Genomic DNA, 19,203 nt, shown 5'->3' on the forward strand with positions numbered 1-19,203 from the left:
ATCAAGGAAGGAGAATGTAGTGGTAGATGCACTTAGCAAGAAGGCTTCCTTACTCGCAATTCTCGCAATTATTATGGTGATTTCTAACTCTCTACCCATTGAGATCAAGGACAAGATTAGATTAGATAAATTTTTTACTAGTATTATTGTATTGCTTAAGAGAGTAAGACTACTTAGGAAATCAAGAATGGATGCATGTACTTGTGCATTCATGAAGAAAGAGATCTTAAGCGAAGATTTTTAAATGAAGTGTATGATAGCCTTATAGGCAGGACACCCAAGCTATGTGAAGACTTTTATGGTAGTAAAGAAGAGTTTCTTTTGGCACAAACTTAAGAGAGATGTAATGCAACATGTTCGTCAATGCCAGAAGGCAAAGGTCGAAAGGATAAAAATGCCATGAAATTTGTGTCCCTTATTCCAAAGATGAAGTGGGAGTGAAAGAAGTCTTATTCAGGTTTTGACATTAATAAAGTCTTTTTGAAGGAAATATTCAAACTTTATGGATTTCCCAAAAGGATTGTGTGTTCAAGATGCAAAGTTTACATCCCATTTTTGGATTGCTTTCTTCAAAGGTATGGGAACCTCTCTAGATCTTAGTACTACCTATCATCTAGAGAGATTGATGGCTAGACCGAGAGAGTGAGGCAAGTAATCAAAGATATCCTTCAAGCATTTTATCGACGTGAGCCCAAAATATGGATGAACTATATTTCTCATCTCGGAGCATAGGAATGAGTCCATTCAAGGCACTTTACATACAAGATTGTGTGATGCCTTTGAATTGGTCTAACCCACCATTGATCAAAGTGGAGTATCAAAGAAAATGTTAGTTGAAATGGATTGTTAGATGTTAGAGAGTGAAGAAAAGAGTCTAGAAAGATAAATTCCCAATCAACCTTCAAATCAAGAGATTGAAAATACCTCTTTCAAATTTAGGGTTATACCTTAACACCTAAGTTTATAGAGCCTTGAAGAGATCAAATTAAATGACTTTTTGGTGAATAAGGACCAAGATAAAAATTAAGAACAAGAGAAGTAGGGTTTGAGGTGCTTAATTCAAAGAGAAGTTGGGTTGGATGTGCTTAATTAAAAGAGGCCCAATGTGATGATGATTGGAGTTGAGAAATCAAGATTGAAATAAGCTTAAGGGACCTTTAAGGAGGGATCTCCTTAAGATCTTTAAGAATGGTGAAAGTTCTTTAGAAGGATCCTCGATGTAAGATAAGACCCAAATATGAGAACGAGACCAATGATCATCTATGCACATAAAAGACCTTAAGCAATGTTAATTAGATTAACTTCTGGAATCAAAACTTGGATATGATTCCAAGAAGGGAAGATCTTGAGAACACCTCGCCAGTGGTTAGAGGAATATGGCTTGTTCAGAGTTTCGACTAGTGAGCTATGATATCTCATCGAATTTATAATGTTTTACATTGCTTTGACTATGAATGGTGTATTTTTATTGAAATATTACTTAATTGCTTGGAATATTGTATTTATGTATTGTATATATTTGTTTGTGGAAGGCTGTGGGTACCACATAGGTTCATTGATTGCCATGTGGATGTCATCTACAAGGTGGTGCATCATATGAAGGTAGTCATCAAAGACTTTGACACCTCTCGGCTAAATGTCGGATGTCATCTACAAGGTGGTGCATCATATGAAGATAGTCATCAAAGACTTTGACACCTCTCGGCTAAATGTCGGTGTGCTTCTGGCTGATTGGTGTGAGGACACAAAGTAGCTCTGAAGTGAAACATGTAGGGTAGTGCCTAGTGGTTGATTATGCATGTTGCTACCAGATATACATGGTGCCTAGAGTGTTCATGCTTCTATGATAGGTGAGACGACAGATAAAAGGGACTCTTAGAATTATTTGAAACTTATGTTCATGCCGATGTGAGACATTGTAAGACTCCTTTAGAGTCACCATGGTGGTCCAAGAGTGTTCAGGCTCGTTGGTGCCTGCATACCGTTCTTATTTAAGAACAATCATGGTGTGAGGAGATTTATGATGATGATGTGACACCGATGTGTTACTTGGATATTTTGTATATGATTTATGACATGGAGAATAATGTTTTTTAAACAAGTGTGTGTATGAACTCTTGTTTTTAATTAGTTGTATGAGGAAAGTGGCAATTTTTTATTATGGGTGTATAAGTTCACACCGGCTCCACATCTCCCGAGTAGTGGAGGACGAAAGGCTAGACCCATGGATTGAACAGGTCTCGGCTAAGCATTAGAAAGTGGGGGATCAAGTGAACCCAAGAAGCGGGTAATTTCCAAAACAAAATAAATTTATGTTGTTAGAATGACACAAGTAACTTAGTTGGAAAATTATGAATAAGGATAGAAGCATTACCTTCATAATTGAGGAGTCGGGACATCTTGTTAAGCTTGGAGGAGCCCCTTGACGTGACCTACTTGTGAGAGTTATGAAGGGAATATAGATGTTGGAATCAGTTAGCTTTCCTGCATAAGGACTATTTAAGTCAAACTAAGAGGATCTAATAGAGTAGCCAAACGATAGGATAGGCCCCAAGTGAGTCGCTCTACCCTTAGTGTGATTCCACTGCCATAGGTAGAGAGGTAGGGGTATCACAACTAGTATCAAAGACGAGCCAAGTTTAGTTATGAGATTATGATGTTTTTACTATATGATGCACTACCTGGAACCAAAACTTACATTATTTTATTGGGTTTCTCTTTTAGATGAAGTACCATTTGGCCATACTTTATCTATCTACAGCTTGCAAGCTACCTCAAAAGGAAGACATAATAGTTTTTGCATTCAGGCATCTCCTCTCTTCAACTCATTTGTAATGATCAAGTTGCCCTAGCTTGGCACTTTAAGGATCTTTACTTTTCAGCCGTTGCTATAATTAGAGGTATAGGTGGTAATCACGATTGTGGATCATGGCTACTTTTAAAACCAAGACGAGCAATTATCAAAGAACATTAGCCTTACAATGATTCTTATTTGATCGGATATTGTGAGGCATATTTCTTTTACTAACGACTTCAACAAGATCTTAGAGTTTATAATTTATGTATAGGACTCTTAGACGCTATATTCCTTGACACATGATCTTGGCAACTAACCAAGCATCTGATCAAGTATACTATGGCATGTCTATTCACATTTATCATCATTTCATGAGAGCTAGGCTTGGTTGTTGATGACCTACCTCCTTTGATATACTTAAAATAAAACTTTTTAGAATAAAATATATATTATCTTGTCTTCTATTTTGAGTAATGTTGTAAAAAAATAAAGCGTAGTATGTCCGAGAACTTGTCTTCTTCCTTGGAAGGTCAAGTAAGTTGTAATAAAATATATATTATCTTGTCTTCCATTTTGAGTAATGTTGCAAAAAAGTTAAAATGTAGTATGTCCCATAACTTATTTTTGTTCCTTGGAAGGACAAGTGATCCGAGTTGCTTTTGGGAGAACTTGTCTTCTTCCTTATAAGGATAAGCGATCCAAGTTGCTTTTGAGCTAATAGAGTGATGGCTGTAAATTTCTATCTCAATTGGCAAGAATACTATTTTGGGTAGCCTTATCAGTCATTGTTTGTTGTTCCTGCTGAAATGGAGCCATTGGATAATGATGTTAAGAAGGTGCTCTATAGATCTCAGCCCCCATGACCCTTTGGAGGTGAGGGAAACAACCTCGGAGAAACAGTGTTGAATTGAGTAGATTCTATGGATGAGTACTGATATTGTTGGGTATAATGATAGCAACAAGATGGCTCTTGCTAGATTGAAGATTACTGGTGTGGCCCAAAATTGTTAGAGGAATTGTATTGAATCTAACCATCTCAATTAGGACTAATTGACATGGAAAGACATGAATGCTTATCTTCATCAGAGGTTTTGTCCCCTGGATTTTAAGAAGAGAAGACGAATAAGTTATTAGAGCTATCTTCTTAGATTGGCAAACCATTTGAGGCATATCATCAATATTATGTGAGCCTTGTCTTATATGCCCCTATGATGCCCTTCTTCATTGGTTTGTTAGAACATTGAATCCTCCCCTTGGATAGATTAGTAAATAATAAAAATCCCTCATCTATAACTGAAGCAGTCCATAATGGTTGAGGATTTTACGAAAGCCTTTCTTAACGAGACAGCCTAGAAAAAGCCCTTTTGCCCCCTCTCGTGAAGAGAGCTCCATCTAATTATGGTATACCAAAATAGGGGATAGGATCGGAGCTAAGTATCAGAAGCAAGTGGTCCTATAGGATTATTCCTTAGAATGTTGATAGATTTGTAATTTCAGTTTAGAAAGGATTGTAAATGTTTTACATGCTAGCAACTAGAACATTTGATGAATGATTGCTCAAGTGCACCCATTGATGTCACCTATGTGACTCTTTCTGCTCGAGGATCCCATTTCTAGAGGCCTAGAATCTGAGATAAGGAACCTCCGCCCCTAGAATCTGAGATTCTAGAGGCCTAGAATCTGAGATTCTAGAGGCCTAGAATTTGAGATAAGGAACCTCCGCCCTTAGAATTGAAGAAATCTTTGTCTGATTCTGGTATGCCAGAGTCAAAAAGAAATAAGGGATAGGATCAGAGCTAAGTATCGAAAGCGAGTGGGCCTAGAGGACAAGATTCTTTCCTTAAAATGCCGAGAGATTTGCAAATTCAATTTAGAAAGGAGCGTAAGTGTTTTAGATGCTAGCAACTAGGACATTTGATGAATGATTGCTCAAATGCCCCCATTGATGTCACCTATCTGACTCTTTCTACTCAAGAATCTTGTTTCTAGAGCCCTAGAATCTCAGTTCAAATCAAAAACCTCTACACTCAGAATTAACAGAATCAAAGGAGGCCAGTTCCAACCTAGTCACGCGCTTCGAGCGCTATTCCATTAGGCTATCGTGAGGAAGCAGAGAGAGGTAGAATCTATTTCATGGTTGAGCACTAGGATTAGAACCAACAGTTCTCAGTGATCTAGACCCTTGCCAATTTTCAAGGTAAAGATTTTAAACTTTTGGTTGATTTAGGTAGCACTCATTCTTTCATTTCACCCAAATGCTTGTGTAAGATAGTAATAAACCAGAAATAGGGTAAACTAATGCAAGTTGAAAAGTTCTTTTCACGTGCCATGAGACAGATGTAATTCAATTATCCTTGGATGAAAACCTAACTAAATGTAAGTTTAGAGTCTTGCCCCTGGGTGTGTAGGGCTGCTATTTATTATCACAAAGGAACCATTTCCTTCATGGAACTTCATGAGAACAAGCTGCAAGGGATTGAAGTAACTAGAGCTCCCACTATGCAACTTGTTAAGGCATCTAAGTTATTGAAGGGAATTTATGTTATTAATCTCAATCCTACAAGCACAGTCAAATACAAAGGAGCCAGAATGCTTAAGTAAGTATGCTGACATATTTCTTTGAGATCTAACTAAAATGCCCCTAACTCGATTCATCATGAGATAAAATTTATCCCTAGATCCCAATCAACTCCAAAAAGAGCTTACAAGATGGCCATTCCACACGCACTTAAACTCAAGGAACACTTGAGATAACTTTTGGAGCAATGATTGTCTGGCCCAATGCTAGTTCTTTTCCATAAGAAGAAAGATGGGACTTTTAGATTGTGTATTAATTATCGAGGGTTGAATCACCTTACTATTAAGAATAAATATCATATTCTTACGATATATGAGTTGTATGGACTATTTTTATGGAAATCATATATTCATAAAGTTTGACTTAAATTCAAGATAATATAAAGTTTGACTTAAATTCAAGATATTAATAGCCTAGAATGAGTAGGATATTCCTAAACCAAAATAATGGAGGGGCAAAGAGAGAGAGAGAGAGAGAGAGAGAGAGAGAGAGAGAGAGAGAGTGTGTGTGTGTGTGTGTGTGTATGTGTGTGTGGGTGGGTGATATTCCTACAAACTATATGTAGTTGAGCTACGGATACTTTGTGTAGATCTTTCCTAGCTAATTGGTACCTACATGCATGCATATAGGATACCTCCCCATATATGTTTGACATCTTTACCCTCCAAACTACAAGGACACTTGTGCCACGACTTGGCAAGACCACTACTACATATTATTACCTTAAATTACTATCCTCCAATCATAGGGTTTTCGTCGATGCCTAGGACTTGCCACATGCCCACTACTACATGGCATTATCTTGCATTAGAGTGTTTGATTCCTAGCACTTTGCAACTACATGATTATTACTTGCACTACTATCCTCCTATCACAGAGTTTTTGATGCCTAGGACTTCACAAGACCACTACTACATAATTTTAACTTGCATTACTATCCTCCAATCGTAGAGCTTTCCTATGCCTAATTATATGAACTTGGCGAGACCACTGAGACCCCATCATACAATCCCGCAACTTGTATGGCATGCTATCATCTCCATTATGTTTTGACCTTCTTTGAGGTGAGATCTCTCATAAGAATATGCATGTGATATGTTACATGTGACATTGTGGCAATAACGCTAGACAAACCACTGACAGTTATCTACATGTATCCCAGCAACCAAGAAACAAGCACATGCCTCTGTGATAGTGCATCTAGCTAAATAAAACTATTCAGTTCAATGCCCAAAGCTACTAGTACCATGCCATGCATATTTAAACAAAGGATTCAGTATGATGAAACCCATCACGTACCAATTCTTCCTCTTTCCTTCACTGGACTACATGCATACAAGCAGACATACCATTTTTCATTCCAACTGATTGATTCACCTGTCAACGTGATTGATAAATGGCTACAAAGCATCCTTGCCAACCTGCCATGAATTTTTGGCAACTGACCGAACAGTACTCCATTTTCTCTAAGATGTATTACTACTCTATAACCATTTGATACTCAATCCAAAAGGAGGCAATGAGCTTACATGAAAACAAGCATGTATTCCTTTGTGCAAATTAAAGGTAGCTTGTCAAGACACACAGGGAATCCCTTAATTTCAGAGGCACAGAAGAATTTGTTAGGCGCATGCCAACTTCCAAGTAAAGCGTACTTAACACTAGTGATGGACGGTACATAATAACATCTGTCATTGTATATTTCCACAAGTCATTTTCCTCATACGTACTGTAAACAAATAAGACCGGAATTGAAAAGAGGAAAAACCAATGCAAGTCCACCATCTGAGTTGTTTCATTATGATCACAACAAATGACAACACCAAAAGAACCCAGTAAGACTCCGCACCCCCGACCCCTTACATGTTTACCATATCATATCCTAACATTCTAGCCACTAAAAGATCTAAAAACAATAATTCGAATTCAGCACCTTCAAGATGCATGCATCCAAAGGGGAAAACCTGTAGAACATTTTGTGAAGTCAAGTATAATCAATTTCAGAGACAGGATATCAGACAAGTGACCAGTAACATAATTATAAACATAAGTAAATAACAGGCAATCAGCCTCTATATCAAAGTCCAGAACCACAAAAAGATGACAACTGGAACCGTCCAAAAGAAAGCGCATACTGTAAAGAATGTGGTTGATAAATTAGAAAAGGTCTCAGGCGACAACAGGGTAAAATTGCAAAAGCTCTAAAATTCAATCCCATTTACCTAGCATTTGTACAGTATCTCGTGTACTAAAGCAATTCTCCTACATCAGCACAGACCTCAAGAGAACTCTACACTAATCTGTGAAGTTAAGCTATTGACAAACGGTTTTTAGTGAGTTAAATTTGTGGCATGATTCCAGTAAATGATGTCAACCTCGGAACCCCATCGAGAAGTTCCACATCTTAAGCGCTCCAAAGTTCAGCATACCATCAGAGAGCTCAGCTTGAGTCCTCTCTCACGACTGGGCAGCAACCCCTGTTACATAGGGCACATTCAGGAAGAAAAGGTGTAAGAAAAGGAAAGCTTTTTCTAACCCCTAGAAAGCCTGTGCTCAATCCTGGAAGGCTAATGTATAAGAGAAAGCAGCTCCTAAGCCATCCTGCAACAACTCGTAGTAAAACATCACACAAGCAGGCAAGACCGGCTAACTGAACCTCTCTCTATAGATCAATTCAATACTCCACATAAAAACCAACACTCTACTCTTCATACACTTACCTTTCCACACTATTTTGTAAAGGTAAAACAGGTTTTAGATCAAATACCTAAAAATAGATCAAATCATACAGAATACCCAGTTTTAGAAAACAAAAAGCAACCTACTACAATGATTAACAAAAGCACACTCCTCCCAATTTATCACTTCCCTTGAGAACAAGTAGGCAAAATGAGTGCTCAGAAAGCTTGTAGACACCATAGATCCAGAAAAGGCACACGTTACAGAAAGCCCAGATCATGAAATCAGGCAGTACGTTCACCAGTTGCAGGATATGGCCTAAACCGAGCATCAGGACCACGTTGTGTCTGCCTTCCTGCCACACCATACCCTGTACCATCTGTAGCAGGACCAGCACCCATCCCACCAGCATATCCGGCACCAGATCCTGCTCCAGAGGCTGGGGAGCTATGAGATTCACCCGACTTCCAAGTTGTGTCTCCGTAGTGTCCACCAACAGCATATGGATCACCATAACCAACTGGTCCAGCAGCCATGCTGCGGGCAGGATAACCCCCCGCATTTGAATTGTGGCCGGCATCATTTGTCCCATACCCATATCCAGCAGTGTTATACCCCACATTGCCACCATTTGTTTGAGGAGTAGCACCACCTGTATTCCATCCTTGAGTACCATATGCACTCATCCCTGCAGCTCCACCAGCTCCTCCGTAAGCAGCTGGGCTCCCGCCACCTGCAAACCCTGTACCAGAATTACCCCAAGGACTCCTCGGACCAACAGGTGGAGCACTAACATAACCTCCAGATGGTGCCACAGGAGTACCATAACCTGCTGCACCACCATATCCTGTTGCAGGAGGAGCATTACCATAGCCAGCACCATATGTTCCTGCAGGAGGGTATCCAGCTCCACCACCATAAGCAGAAGCTCCATATGCTCCATTCATGGGCACACCATAACCTGAAGCTGCTCCATATCCCGGTGTTCCATAAGCAGCTGGGCCATAAGGTGGATACCCACCTCTCCCACCTGGGGGTGGGGCATAGCGAGGACCACCATATGCATTTCCAGAACTTGGGTTGCTTCCCTGTCCGTATCCAGTGTTGTAAGGTGTACCCCGCCCGGTTCCAAACCCAGACCCACCTGTGCGGCCGCCAGCTGAAAGCTCTCTTGGAACTGCCTTCTTCACTTCCACCATCTTGTCATGTATCTCATGATAAGTATTTTGCTGTATTACTTTCTCTACAGCATCTTCGGAATCAAAGGTGATAAATCCAAACCCCCTTGGCCGTTGAGTGCTGGGGTCATACATTACAACCACATCTGTGATATTGCCAAACTGAGAAAAATAATTCCTAAAATCTTCTTCTGTTACAGAAGATGCTAATCCGCCAACAAATATTTTCTTAGTCCTACTTAAATTTCCTGAGACAGGACCGGCACTGTCGCTTCTAGGTAAGTTCTGCTGCTCATCTCTGGGGACAGCTTTCTTGGCTTCCACCTAAATAGATTAAGACAAAGGCTAAACTAGTTACAAACCCTACGCCTAGATCATAAAACCTTACCCTAATTCATAGACCCTGAGCCAAATTCTCAAGCTGAAAGCCTAATTCAGAAACCCTACACCATACAGGAACACAAAGGCATACTGTCTTGACAAACTCTTCACCAGACAATAATAAGGCATCCTCTAATTCACAAACCCCAACCCTAATACAGCATACTAGTAAAGTACTCATTGAAAGAAACATCCTGATTCACAAACCCCAACCCTAATTCAGCATACTAAAACAGTGCCTGTTAAAAGAAAACACCTATCTAAATCCGATTCACAAACCCTAACCCTAAATTAGTAGGCAAAGAAAGGAGACATGCATAGAAAGGGAAGGGTAGACGAAGACAAGGCAAGAAACCTAATTCATAAACTCTAATCCATCAAAAGAAGACATACCATTCGGCCGTCAATGGTGTGCTTCTCCAGTAAAACTCTGTCGGCCGCTGCCGGATCTGCAAAAGCCACAAATCCGAAGCCCCGAGCGCGGCCAGTTGCTCTGTCTTTCATGATGACAGTCTCCACAACGCTGCCGAAGTCATTGAAGTAGTCCTTGAGCCTCTCCTCAGTAGTTTCCCATGAAATACCTCCGACAAAGATCTTCCCCTGGTCTGAATCCATGGAATCTCGAGAAGTTCAACAAGAAAAAGAAAACCCTAAAACCGAAACAGAGTAGATCCTTTCTGAACCCTAACGGGAAAAAGGCGTAAGCAGCTACACTAGGGTTTAGAAGCAAGTGAATGATGTCCGGTGATCGGCCGCGTTCACACGTGGTGGCGAACAGTAAACCTTAATAAAAGGGAATTCACATGGGGTGGCCTAGTGCGGCAATTTTTATATAAAAAAATCCTTACTAGAGGATATATTCTTGTGGAACCCTTCTAGAATTTAAACCATTCAAAACCTAAGGGTTTAGTGGGGGTCACAATATATTCTAAACAGGCTTGCACTTACATGCCACATGTCCGGTTTTTTAGGCAGCTTCTACCTTCTAACAGTGACAGCCTAGAGTCTTTTTTTTTCAAATTTGAATTGATTGTCATAGGAGGCGCCAGACTGATCGTCATAGGGGAACGAGCCATTTTTTTCTTCTTTTTTTTTCAAATGGTTCTGGGTATACAGGACTCTCCGCCTCCTTAGGAACAGCGACAGTTGGGCCACTAGCATGTTGCCCCACTTTCACACGCCATAGCCAAACCTTGCCTTGCTTTCATCTCCACGGTAACTAGAATTGCCTCCTCCCTTCTAGATAGAGTTCCGCTCTCAACCAAAACTCAAGTCGAGCAAGGCATGGTCTCAGAATTGAGGAGAGTTTCTGAAGGTTGCCTTCAAAGCACAGGTGGGACGCGACGCGACCGGTGTAGAAAGTGTTGGAGGAAATGTCAACCCACGACGAGTTATCCATTGGCGCTGAGTTGTTGAGGCGTCATGTTATACTCCCACAAGAACAACACTTGCAAAGAAGTAAGATCCTCGAGATCTGGCCATGAAGCTGGTTGCAGAACAAGTTGAGTAGCTCTAGGTTCACTAATTTCTAAAGCTGGTCGGGAATGTGGTCGGAGAGTGCAGTTTGAGAGAACCACGACTGATGAGGCCGCCAAGCTGGGGAGGTATCGAACCTGTGAGCGAGTTGATTTCAAGGAAGAGAGAGACGAGCTTGGTGAGATTTTCAAGCTGCACTTGAATGGTGCCATTAAGCCCGTAGTTTCCCTCGGAGCTGTTGAAATTAGAGCAATGTGATGAGCTATGGTGGATCAAATACTAGAATCAACATCATTAACAAAGTGATTAGTAAATAATTAAGACGTAATTAGTAATTAACAAATAGTTAAGACGTAATTAGTGAGTAATTAGCAAATAGTTAAGACGTAATGAGTAATTAGCAAATAGCTTAATGTAGGCATGGATAATCAAGAACCAGCAAATTCTCATTAGGCCAATGCCTCAATTTATAGAGTTTACATCCAAGCATCAAATCCCACTGATTTCTCCTTAATTCACTCCACCTCTCCCAGAATATCTCCACCTCTTTTGCTTGATTCTCTCCACCTCTTTACTTTTCCCAGAATATCTCCACACTTCCTAAATCTTCTCATGCTACCCTTTATTCTCTCCCAGTAGATTCTTCTCACCTTTTCACAAGTTCTTTCACATTTACACATTCTCTTTTACAGCCTCTAACCAAGGGCTTGTTCCCGCACACACTCTATTCACTTGTATATTTCAACACCTCCCCTCAAGTGAATACTCTCTAGCACACCTGGACCCTATACCAAGTTTCCCTCTTATTTGATAGCCCGCGATCAGTGCCTCAAGTCCCTAAACTCATAGTCCTTGACACTCTCTCTCTCTCTATGTGTCCAAGGCTACTACAAGTGCCCCGACCTTGACTAAAGTGCTCACACATACATCTATCTACCACGTGGCCTACATCATCAGTGGCTCTCAGAGGTGGTTTTACTTTGTTGGGACAGGTTACATTGGGTTGTGGGGTCTCTCTCTCTCTCTCTCTCTCTCTCTCTCTCTCTCTCTCTCTCTCTCTCTCTCTCAGAAAAGATGATCCGACTCCACTTCCTTTGGAGCCTCCATGAAGTTTGCCGATGTCGTTCCTTCTCCACTGGGTTCGCTGTAGCAGTCTCTTGCCATGTGTCCTGGCTTTCCACAGTTGTGGCAAGTGAAGGTCCTTCCTCCTACTCTGCCTCGTCCTCGTCCTTGAGAGAATCCTCCTCGGGTGAAGAATGCTTTTTCTTCTCTTGCTGTTGAGTCGAGCCATTTCTTCTCTTTGCCTCTGCTCTCTTGCTCTAGTAGAGCTGCTTCTATCTCGTGTAGCTTCAATTCAGGTACATTCTTTAGTGTTGCTACAATGTTTTCATATTCACCTTTGTCCACACTCTTTAGAAGTACAGCTAGTGCCTCATCATCTTCTACCTTTTTGCCAATAGCTGCCAGTTGTTGCTAAATGCTTTTATATCTGTTCAAGTGTATGATTAAAGGTTCACTTTCCTTCATATCCAATTTGTAGAATTGCATTAACAAATTTATCTTTGAATTTTTAGCTTGTGTGCCAAATAATTTATTGAGTTCATCCCATGCATCTTTTGCCCATTGTATCCCTGTGATGTGATGAATGATTTCATCATTTAAACTGAGTGCAATAAGTCCCAATGCTTTTTCATTCTTGCTCTTCCACTCATTTTTCCCTCTCGCCTCTGGGCATTCATCTCTTCCCTCAACTAGCCCCCACAGATTTTCCTCATGAGCAAATACATGGTTTTTGTCTGCCATGTATAAAACTGCTCCCCATTAAATTTGGCTATTTCTTGTGCTGTACTCATGATGATGTGAAGGGGGTCTTATCTCTTGATCCAATTTCAAGATTAAAGGACAGTGTCTACCCTTTTACAACTCAATCTGGTGTTTAAGAGATGATTACAATAAATTTATCAGCATAAAATCACCAGAAAATACATTAAATCAAGGGTAACCAATTTGTACGGAATAGTTGGAGTATCAAACCAACTCCGAATTGCAATCTGAAGTTATAGGGATCTGTATCAGATACCTAATGGTTAATTTAAACCCTCAATTGTACCAAAATATAGTGATTAGCGTATTGATTAATCACTGATTAGCAAATTAGTCCTCTATTTTGTGTGCAGAAAACAGAGTATGCGGGGAGTCCAGATCTGGTGCCTTAGACTTCAAATGAGCTCAAATGCTTTCAAAGACATCAATAGCAATGAGTCTAGTAGAGGATTAAGCCAAGAAACACAAGATTTGACCAAATATTGAATGCTTAATCTCTGTTTAACCAAAGTCACCTGCTCTGCTGTGCAGATTTGATGAAGAGCTTGGATCTCCCTGTAGACTTGATCAAATTAAATTCTGACTTTACCAGCTTGTAGAGCATGCTTGAAAACACTTGGGGCTAAGAGGAATTAGACCCATTTGAACTGTGCAAGTGAAGATCTCAAATTTTATCCCATAAATAGGTGTCTACTAAATTCGCGATTTCTCCTAAACCCATTGGCGGTTTGCTACGCTGATTATGAGCTTGAGTAGCAATGAGTTAGCTATGTTGTGCTAGAAGGGTTTGGGCTAATTTGATGTGTGCAAGGAGAGGGAGCTCCTCCACTGGCTGGGGGTGCAGAGGTGAGTTGAAAAATAACTAAAAATTTGATTAATTTCTAATTATCTACTAATCTTAATTAATTAGATAATGGGCTCATAAACCTGATGGATTCTAGGCATGGCTCTGATACCATGTTGAAATTAGAGCGATGTGATGAGCTATGGTGGACCTCAATTTATACAGTTTACATCCAAGCATCAAATCCCACTGATTTCTCCTTGATTCACTCCACCTCTCCCAGAATATCTCCACCTCTTTTGCTTGATTCTCTCCACCTCTTTATTTTTCCCAGAATATCTCCACACTTCCTAAATCTTCTCATGCTACCCTTTATTCTCTCCCAGTAGATTCTTCTCACCTTTTCATAGGTTCTTTCACATTTACACATTCTCTTTTACAGCCTCTAACCAAGGGCTTGTTCCCGCACACACCCTATTCACTTGTATATTTCAACAGGAGCCACCCAAAACGTTGACTGTCTATGTGTGGCACTAGAATCGCTTCTAGGCACATATTCTCTAAAATATTGTGATTGTGTGAGGTAAGTGCAATAATGAGAGAGAGGCGGGTGTTGAGAAGTGCAGAGAGAGAGAGAGAGAGAGAGAGAGAGAGAGAGAGAGAGAGAGAGAGAGAGAGAGAGAGAGAGAGAGAGAGAGAGAGAGACCTCCCTTGAGTAACTCAGCGGAATTAGGAGGCAAGTGCGCATGCAGTGAAGCAGAGGATAAAAAAGCAACCCAAAGTTCTAGGCAGTTACATCCATCATCGTCGGACATGTAGCAGCTGCTGCAGCTGTAAACCCTCTTGGAACTCTTTGCGTTTTGATTAATACTGGAGCTCAGATGTCACATTACTAAGGTATTAATATTGTCCACACTAAAATTGTAGCAGCTACATGAACTAATGGAGATTGCAGCTTTTGCTGTAAAAGACTAGGTAGTTTCGTGATTATGATTAAATCTCTGGTTGAATCTCCAAGCAACTATCTATGCTTGCAAGGTGTCTGTATATATAACTTCCTTATTGTAGAGGCTGTTGTGCAAGAAGCTATAATTAGGACCAAAGTATCACATATAATGAAGATCTGGGTAGCTTAGGAGCTAAGTATCATCATGTTTAGCAATTAGTTAGCATAAATACCAACACCAACTATAATGACATCTTAACAAACAGTGAAAATTTTGAATTCACGAGTCACATTGCCTAGAGATAATTGTGGGGTCCAAATGTTTATTCATCGAGGTCGGATGGTAGGATGGTAGCTAGGTTGAAGCACCTAATTGGCAGAAACTCCAAGGTTTTTGCTAATGATTTGCTACCAGAAAATTTAAAAATTTTGATCTCTCACCAACATCTGTTCATGTAAGGTTGGGCAAGAGCCAAATTGCATGTGCAAGAAGAAAACAGAACAAAGAGATCCAAGTGTGCGGGTCAGACCTCAGAAGACCTGAGTGCAGAAGAGCCCAAACTTTGGAAGAGAATGAGAGATGGACAGATCAAACCTTCAAATTATTCAATAATAGTAAAAAATAACTTCAATTTTGGAAGCTAACTTCTTTTTACTATTTGGGTGATCAGTTTTTTTAAATCATCATTTCAAGCACAAAAACACAAGCAATCAGTAAAAGCATAATACACATTTAGATAATAGGTTGTGGAGCCAAGAAAAGCATATACACATTTAAATGAAAGATTGTGTGTGGAGCTTGCAAAATCCAAAGATGTGCAAGAGTTGGAACCGGGGAGTGTTTTTAAAGTTTCACAGGTTTTGGTCAAACTTATTTCAAACATCAGAGGCTAAGTTCTAATGTGCAATAACAGGTTGTTCACGCCTAGGGAAAATGCGCACATTTTCAAGCATCCCCATTGGGTGTGGTGCACCTAGGCCACTTTCTAGGTTATTCGATGATGCATCTAGGCCTTGATGCATTGTGTAATAACCTAGAGATTCCCCAATGGAGCCACGTGTCATGGTTTCCAAGCCAACGCTGCCTGAAAAATGTGTACATTTTCCCAATGCATGAACAACTTTTTAAATGATAGGCCACATCACTAGAATCCTTGGACTCCCCGACATCTTCACCTCCACAGAGATCGCCTTGGTTTATGCATGGAAGTCCTTCTTCAAGACCAAAATCCCCAACCCCCTTAAATCCTTCGTCCTCCCACTAAATGTTAGCAAGCCTGTTAGCTCCTCCAATGTCTTCAACCCCACCGCCAAACCCAACTATTTTGTCCCCTTCGAAGGCATGCCCTCCCCCAAGATTACCCCCATAGTCCGCCATGTGAACTTCTCCTACATGTCCCAGAATGGTGATCTCAATGTGACTCTCATGAGAAATGCAGGCACAACACTCTGGTGGAAGGGGTGCATACTATGTTCCACAATAACCAATGGTTGCCTTTCTCCAACCACTTTTGGTGGGAGGAAACCCATGGCAACGGCAACCAGAGCTAAGATTGTGCATGTGTGTGTGTGTGTGTGTGTGTGTGTGTGTGTGTGTGTGTGAGAGAGAGAGAGAGAGAGAGAGAGAGAGAGAGAGAGAGGGGGGGGGGGGGCTATGGTGGGATGAGCCAAGTGACCGAGTCCAGTGATAGTCTCCATTTGTGTGTGTGTGTGTGTGTGTGTGTGTGTGTGTGTGTGTGTGTGTGTGTGTGTGAGAGAGAGAGAGAGAGAGAGAGAGAGAGAGAGAGAGAGAGAGAGAGAGAGAGAGAGAGAGGGGGGGGGGTATGGTGGGATAAGCCAAGTGACCGAGTCCGATGATAGTCTTTGTGTGTGTGTGTTGTGTGTGTGTGTGTGTGTGAGAGAGAGAGAGGGGGGGGGGGGCTATGGTGGGATGAACCAAGTGACCGAGTTCGGTGTGGAGGGAGAAGGCTAAGGAGTCAGATAATTGAGGCTTACTGTTTGGTGAATGTTGATGTGTACAGAAGCGATTGTGTATAGAAGCGGTATGGTTGTTGTGCCATCATGCTTGAGGTAGCTATGGTTGGGGGAATGCATGAGTTCCCTCCTTGTGTTATATGCTCTTGGACAACACTTATTGCACTATATTCCAAGCATGGCTAAGGGGAAGCTCTCAATAATTTTGAAACACATGCGTTATTGGTGTATGCCAAGTTTGGTGTGGTCACAAATGCATGAGAAGTGCCTAATAAGCTCCCCACTTGCAATGTTGTTGTTTGGAGTTCACTAATTGCAGGATATTACCAATAGGGCCAAGTCGAGTAGGTAGTGAGCTATTTTGAATGGATGCACTTGAGGACCTCTCTCCAGATGTAATGATCTATGCTTTTGCAGATTGAAAGCCTGTGAAAGCATGATGAGATGGCCGGAGGGGGCTACTGAATATAGTATGTCTTTACCATTGCTATGGTGGACATGTGCACTGCTTTTGCAGTTATGTATGCCTAGTGTGGTGTGCTTGCAAAAGCACAAGTGCTTAAAAAGATTCCTTTTCATCATTTTGTCTCTTGGATAGCGCTAATCAAATGATATGCCCAATGGGCAAAGGCGGACAAGAACTAAATTATTTTGATGGGGTTTGCAAGGAAAAGGTCTCAAAAAGGTAAGCATTAAATGAAGTGCTTTTAAGAGATGCATTTGGTGAAAAGATGTAATGCAAGGGCATAGGAGCAATTGAGAAGTGGAACATATTCATGATGAGATTGCCATATGAGTAAGCATTGACCTGTTTTAAATGGATCCAACATCATGTTGCAGTTGTTGCTGTCATCGCAGGATATGCCTAATAGGACCACATCAAACACTACTTTGACTGTATGCAATAGGAGGCCTCTCCTTCTAAGTAAGCATTGACCTATTTAAAATGGATCCAACATCATGTTTTAGATGTTGTAATTGTGGAGCTAGCTCAGACGCACAAGGAATTGTTGAAGCAACAAGAATAAGAAAAGTAACACTCTGGTTTTCAATGTCTACATCCACAATCTATGCTAGAGAAAATGTGCATCCTGTTATTTGTCTGACATTCATTTTGTGAAGGAGATCATGCCCATGCTGGATGATGTGTAGTAGATTAGTCTCAATGTAGTGGGTCTTAGTTCGGAGCTTCTGTTTCTTGTTCCCGGAAGTTCTCTTGAGACCATGTTCTGGCTAAATGTGGGCAGCCAGACTATCGTCAAAAGCAACGACGATCTTGGCTAGCTGTGGGTGACAAACGAGGCCTATACTGTCATAGTTACGAGGGTGTTGCTAGTTCTGTGATTGGAATGCAAAGATTATATAATTCATTCTTACAGTTTCCACCATAGCAATTGGAAGGCCACATGAATTTGGCCACAACATTAGCCTCATCATCACCATCTACATGATGATTTGGGTTAAGGTGATCACCATTGGTGCTGCATGCTTGAGCACATCCAATTGACAATGCCAGAGACCTTCGACCATGGCTAAGTAGGCAAATTGGCTCTTTCAGCCAAAAGGGGAACAAATTCATGTGATGATATTACTAGGCAGGGGTTGCGGGGAAATAATATCGTGCTTTGGAATGCAGTATTTGCTAAATGTGTCCAACAGCACCATGTAGAGTAAGCACTGAGCTCGAAGGGTCTCTTTTCAAGATGTAGTAACCTTAACTTGCATGTCAAAAGCTTGTGGCAACATAGGAATAGCTAGCAAGGGGGAACAAATTCACGATGAGATTGCTAAATAGAAGCTCATGGAGGAATTAGTATTTTTGTTGGCAATGTGCCGGCGTTAATGTTTGCCAAATGCATTGTAGTTACAAGCACGACAAGTAGTTGAGGAGCTCCTTTCTTGGGATGGTGTCTCTTGGAGTGCACTATTCACAAAATATGGCAAATAGGGCCAAGATGAGCAAGCACTAAATTGTTTCAAATGGATGGAATATGGGGCCTCTATCCAGATGCATGATGCATTCTCTTGGATTGCACTCATCACGCGTTTATGCCTAGCAAAGGCAAATCCTGAATGTTCTAAATTTTTTCAAATAAATGTCACATGAGTCTCTCCCAATGCAATCACGTTTGCTTGAATCTCAAAGGTAGGGTGCAGTACTTGCAAAAGCAAATGAATTTCTTGACATGCATATGAGCAGGGATGTAATCACTTGGACTGCACTCATCAGAGGATATGCCCACCAAGGGCAAGGTCCAAATTCTTTGATTTGCTGGGTCCATTTGTTAAAGTTTAATATAACCTTCTTTTTTCTTTTGCCTGTTGTGGCTTGGTCAAGCCACTCTTTACATGCATTGACCTTTGCAAAAGTTTTGAAAGTTTGTGGAAGCACATGAGTAGTTGACAATTTGTGCTTCAAACTACACTCGATGTGCAAGTTACATGTCTCATTCAATTCACTGATTCCAATTTGAGTATCCATGTGTGATAAATGTTTATGTGGCTTTTTTTGTATGCAAATATGCCTCCTTGGAAAAGTTGTCTTTAACGGGGTGCATAGCTCCTGCCCGTCTCAGAGACGGGTCA

At 40.9% G+C, this 19,203-nt stretch overlaps 1 protein-coding gene across 1 annotated transcript; it reads right to left on the bottom strand.

Annotated features, from left to right (window-relative positions):
- Positions 1-7,510: 7,510 nt before the first annotated feature.
- LOC147635433 (uncharacterized) lies at positions 7,511-10,375 on the bottom strand. The gene is made up of 3 exons (XM_086802695.1): positions 10,007-10,375; positions 8,356-9,556; positions 7,511-7,852 (listed from the first exon to the last, which is right to left on the bottom strand). The coding sequence occupies exons 1-3, from the start codon at positions 10,226-10,228 to the stop codon at positions 7,833-7,835; spliced, it is 1,443 nt and encodes a 480-aa protein (XP_086658821.1). The 5' UTR covers positions 10,229-10,375; the 3' UTR covers positions 7,511-7,832.
- Positions 10,376-19,203: the final 8,828 nt, after the last annotated feature.

This window comes from Cibotium barometz, chromosome 9, assembly GCF_041138505.1.
Source record: "Cibotium barometz isolate CiBa-2024 chromosome 9, ASM4113850v1, whole genome shotgun sequence".
Taxonomy (NCBI): Eukaryota; Viridiplantae; Streptophyta; class Polypodiopsida; order Cyatheales; family Cibotiaceae; genus Cibotium; species Cibotium barometz.

Excerpts from the sequence above, each read along its gene's own strand:
- LOC147635433 (XM_086802695.1), bottom strand. The coding sequence starts at position 10,228 with ATGGATTCAGACCAGGGGAAGATCTTTGTCGGAGGTATTTCATGGGAA. Across the intron at positions 9,557-10,006 it reads ACACCATTGACGGCCGAATG|GTGGAAGCCAAGAAAGCTGT; the intron begins GTATGTCTTCTT and ends TAATCTATTTAG. Across the intron at positions 7,853-8,355 it reads TAGGCCATATCCTGCAACTG|GGGTTGCTGCCCAGTCGTGA; the intron begins GTGAACGTACTG and ends CCTATGTAACAG.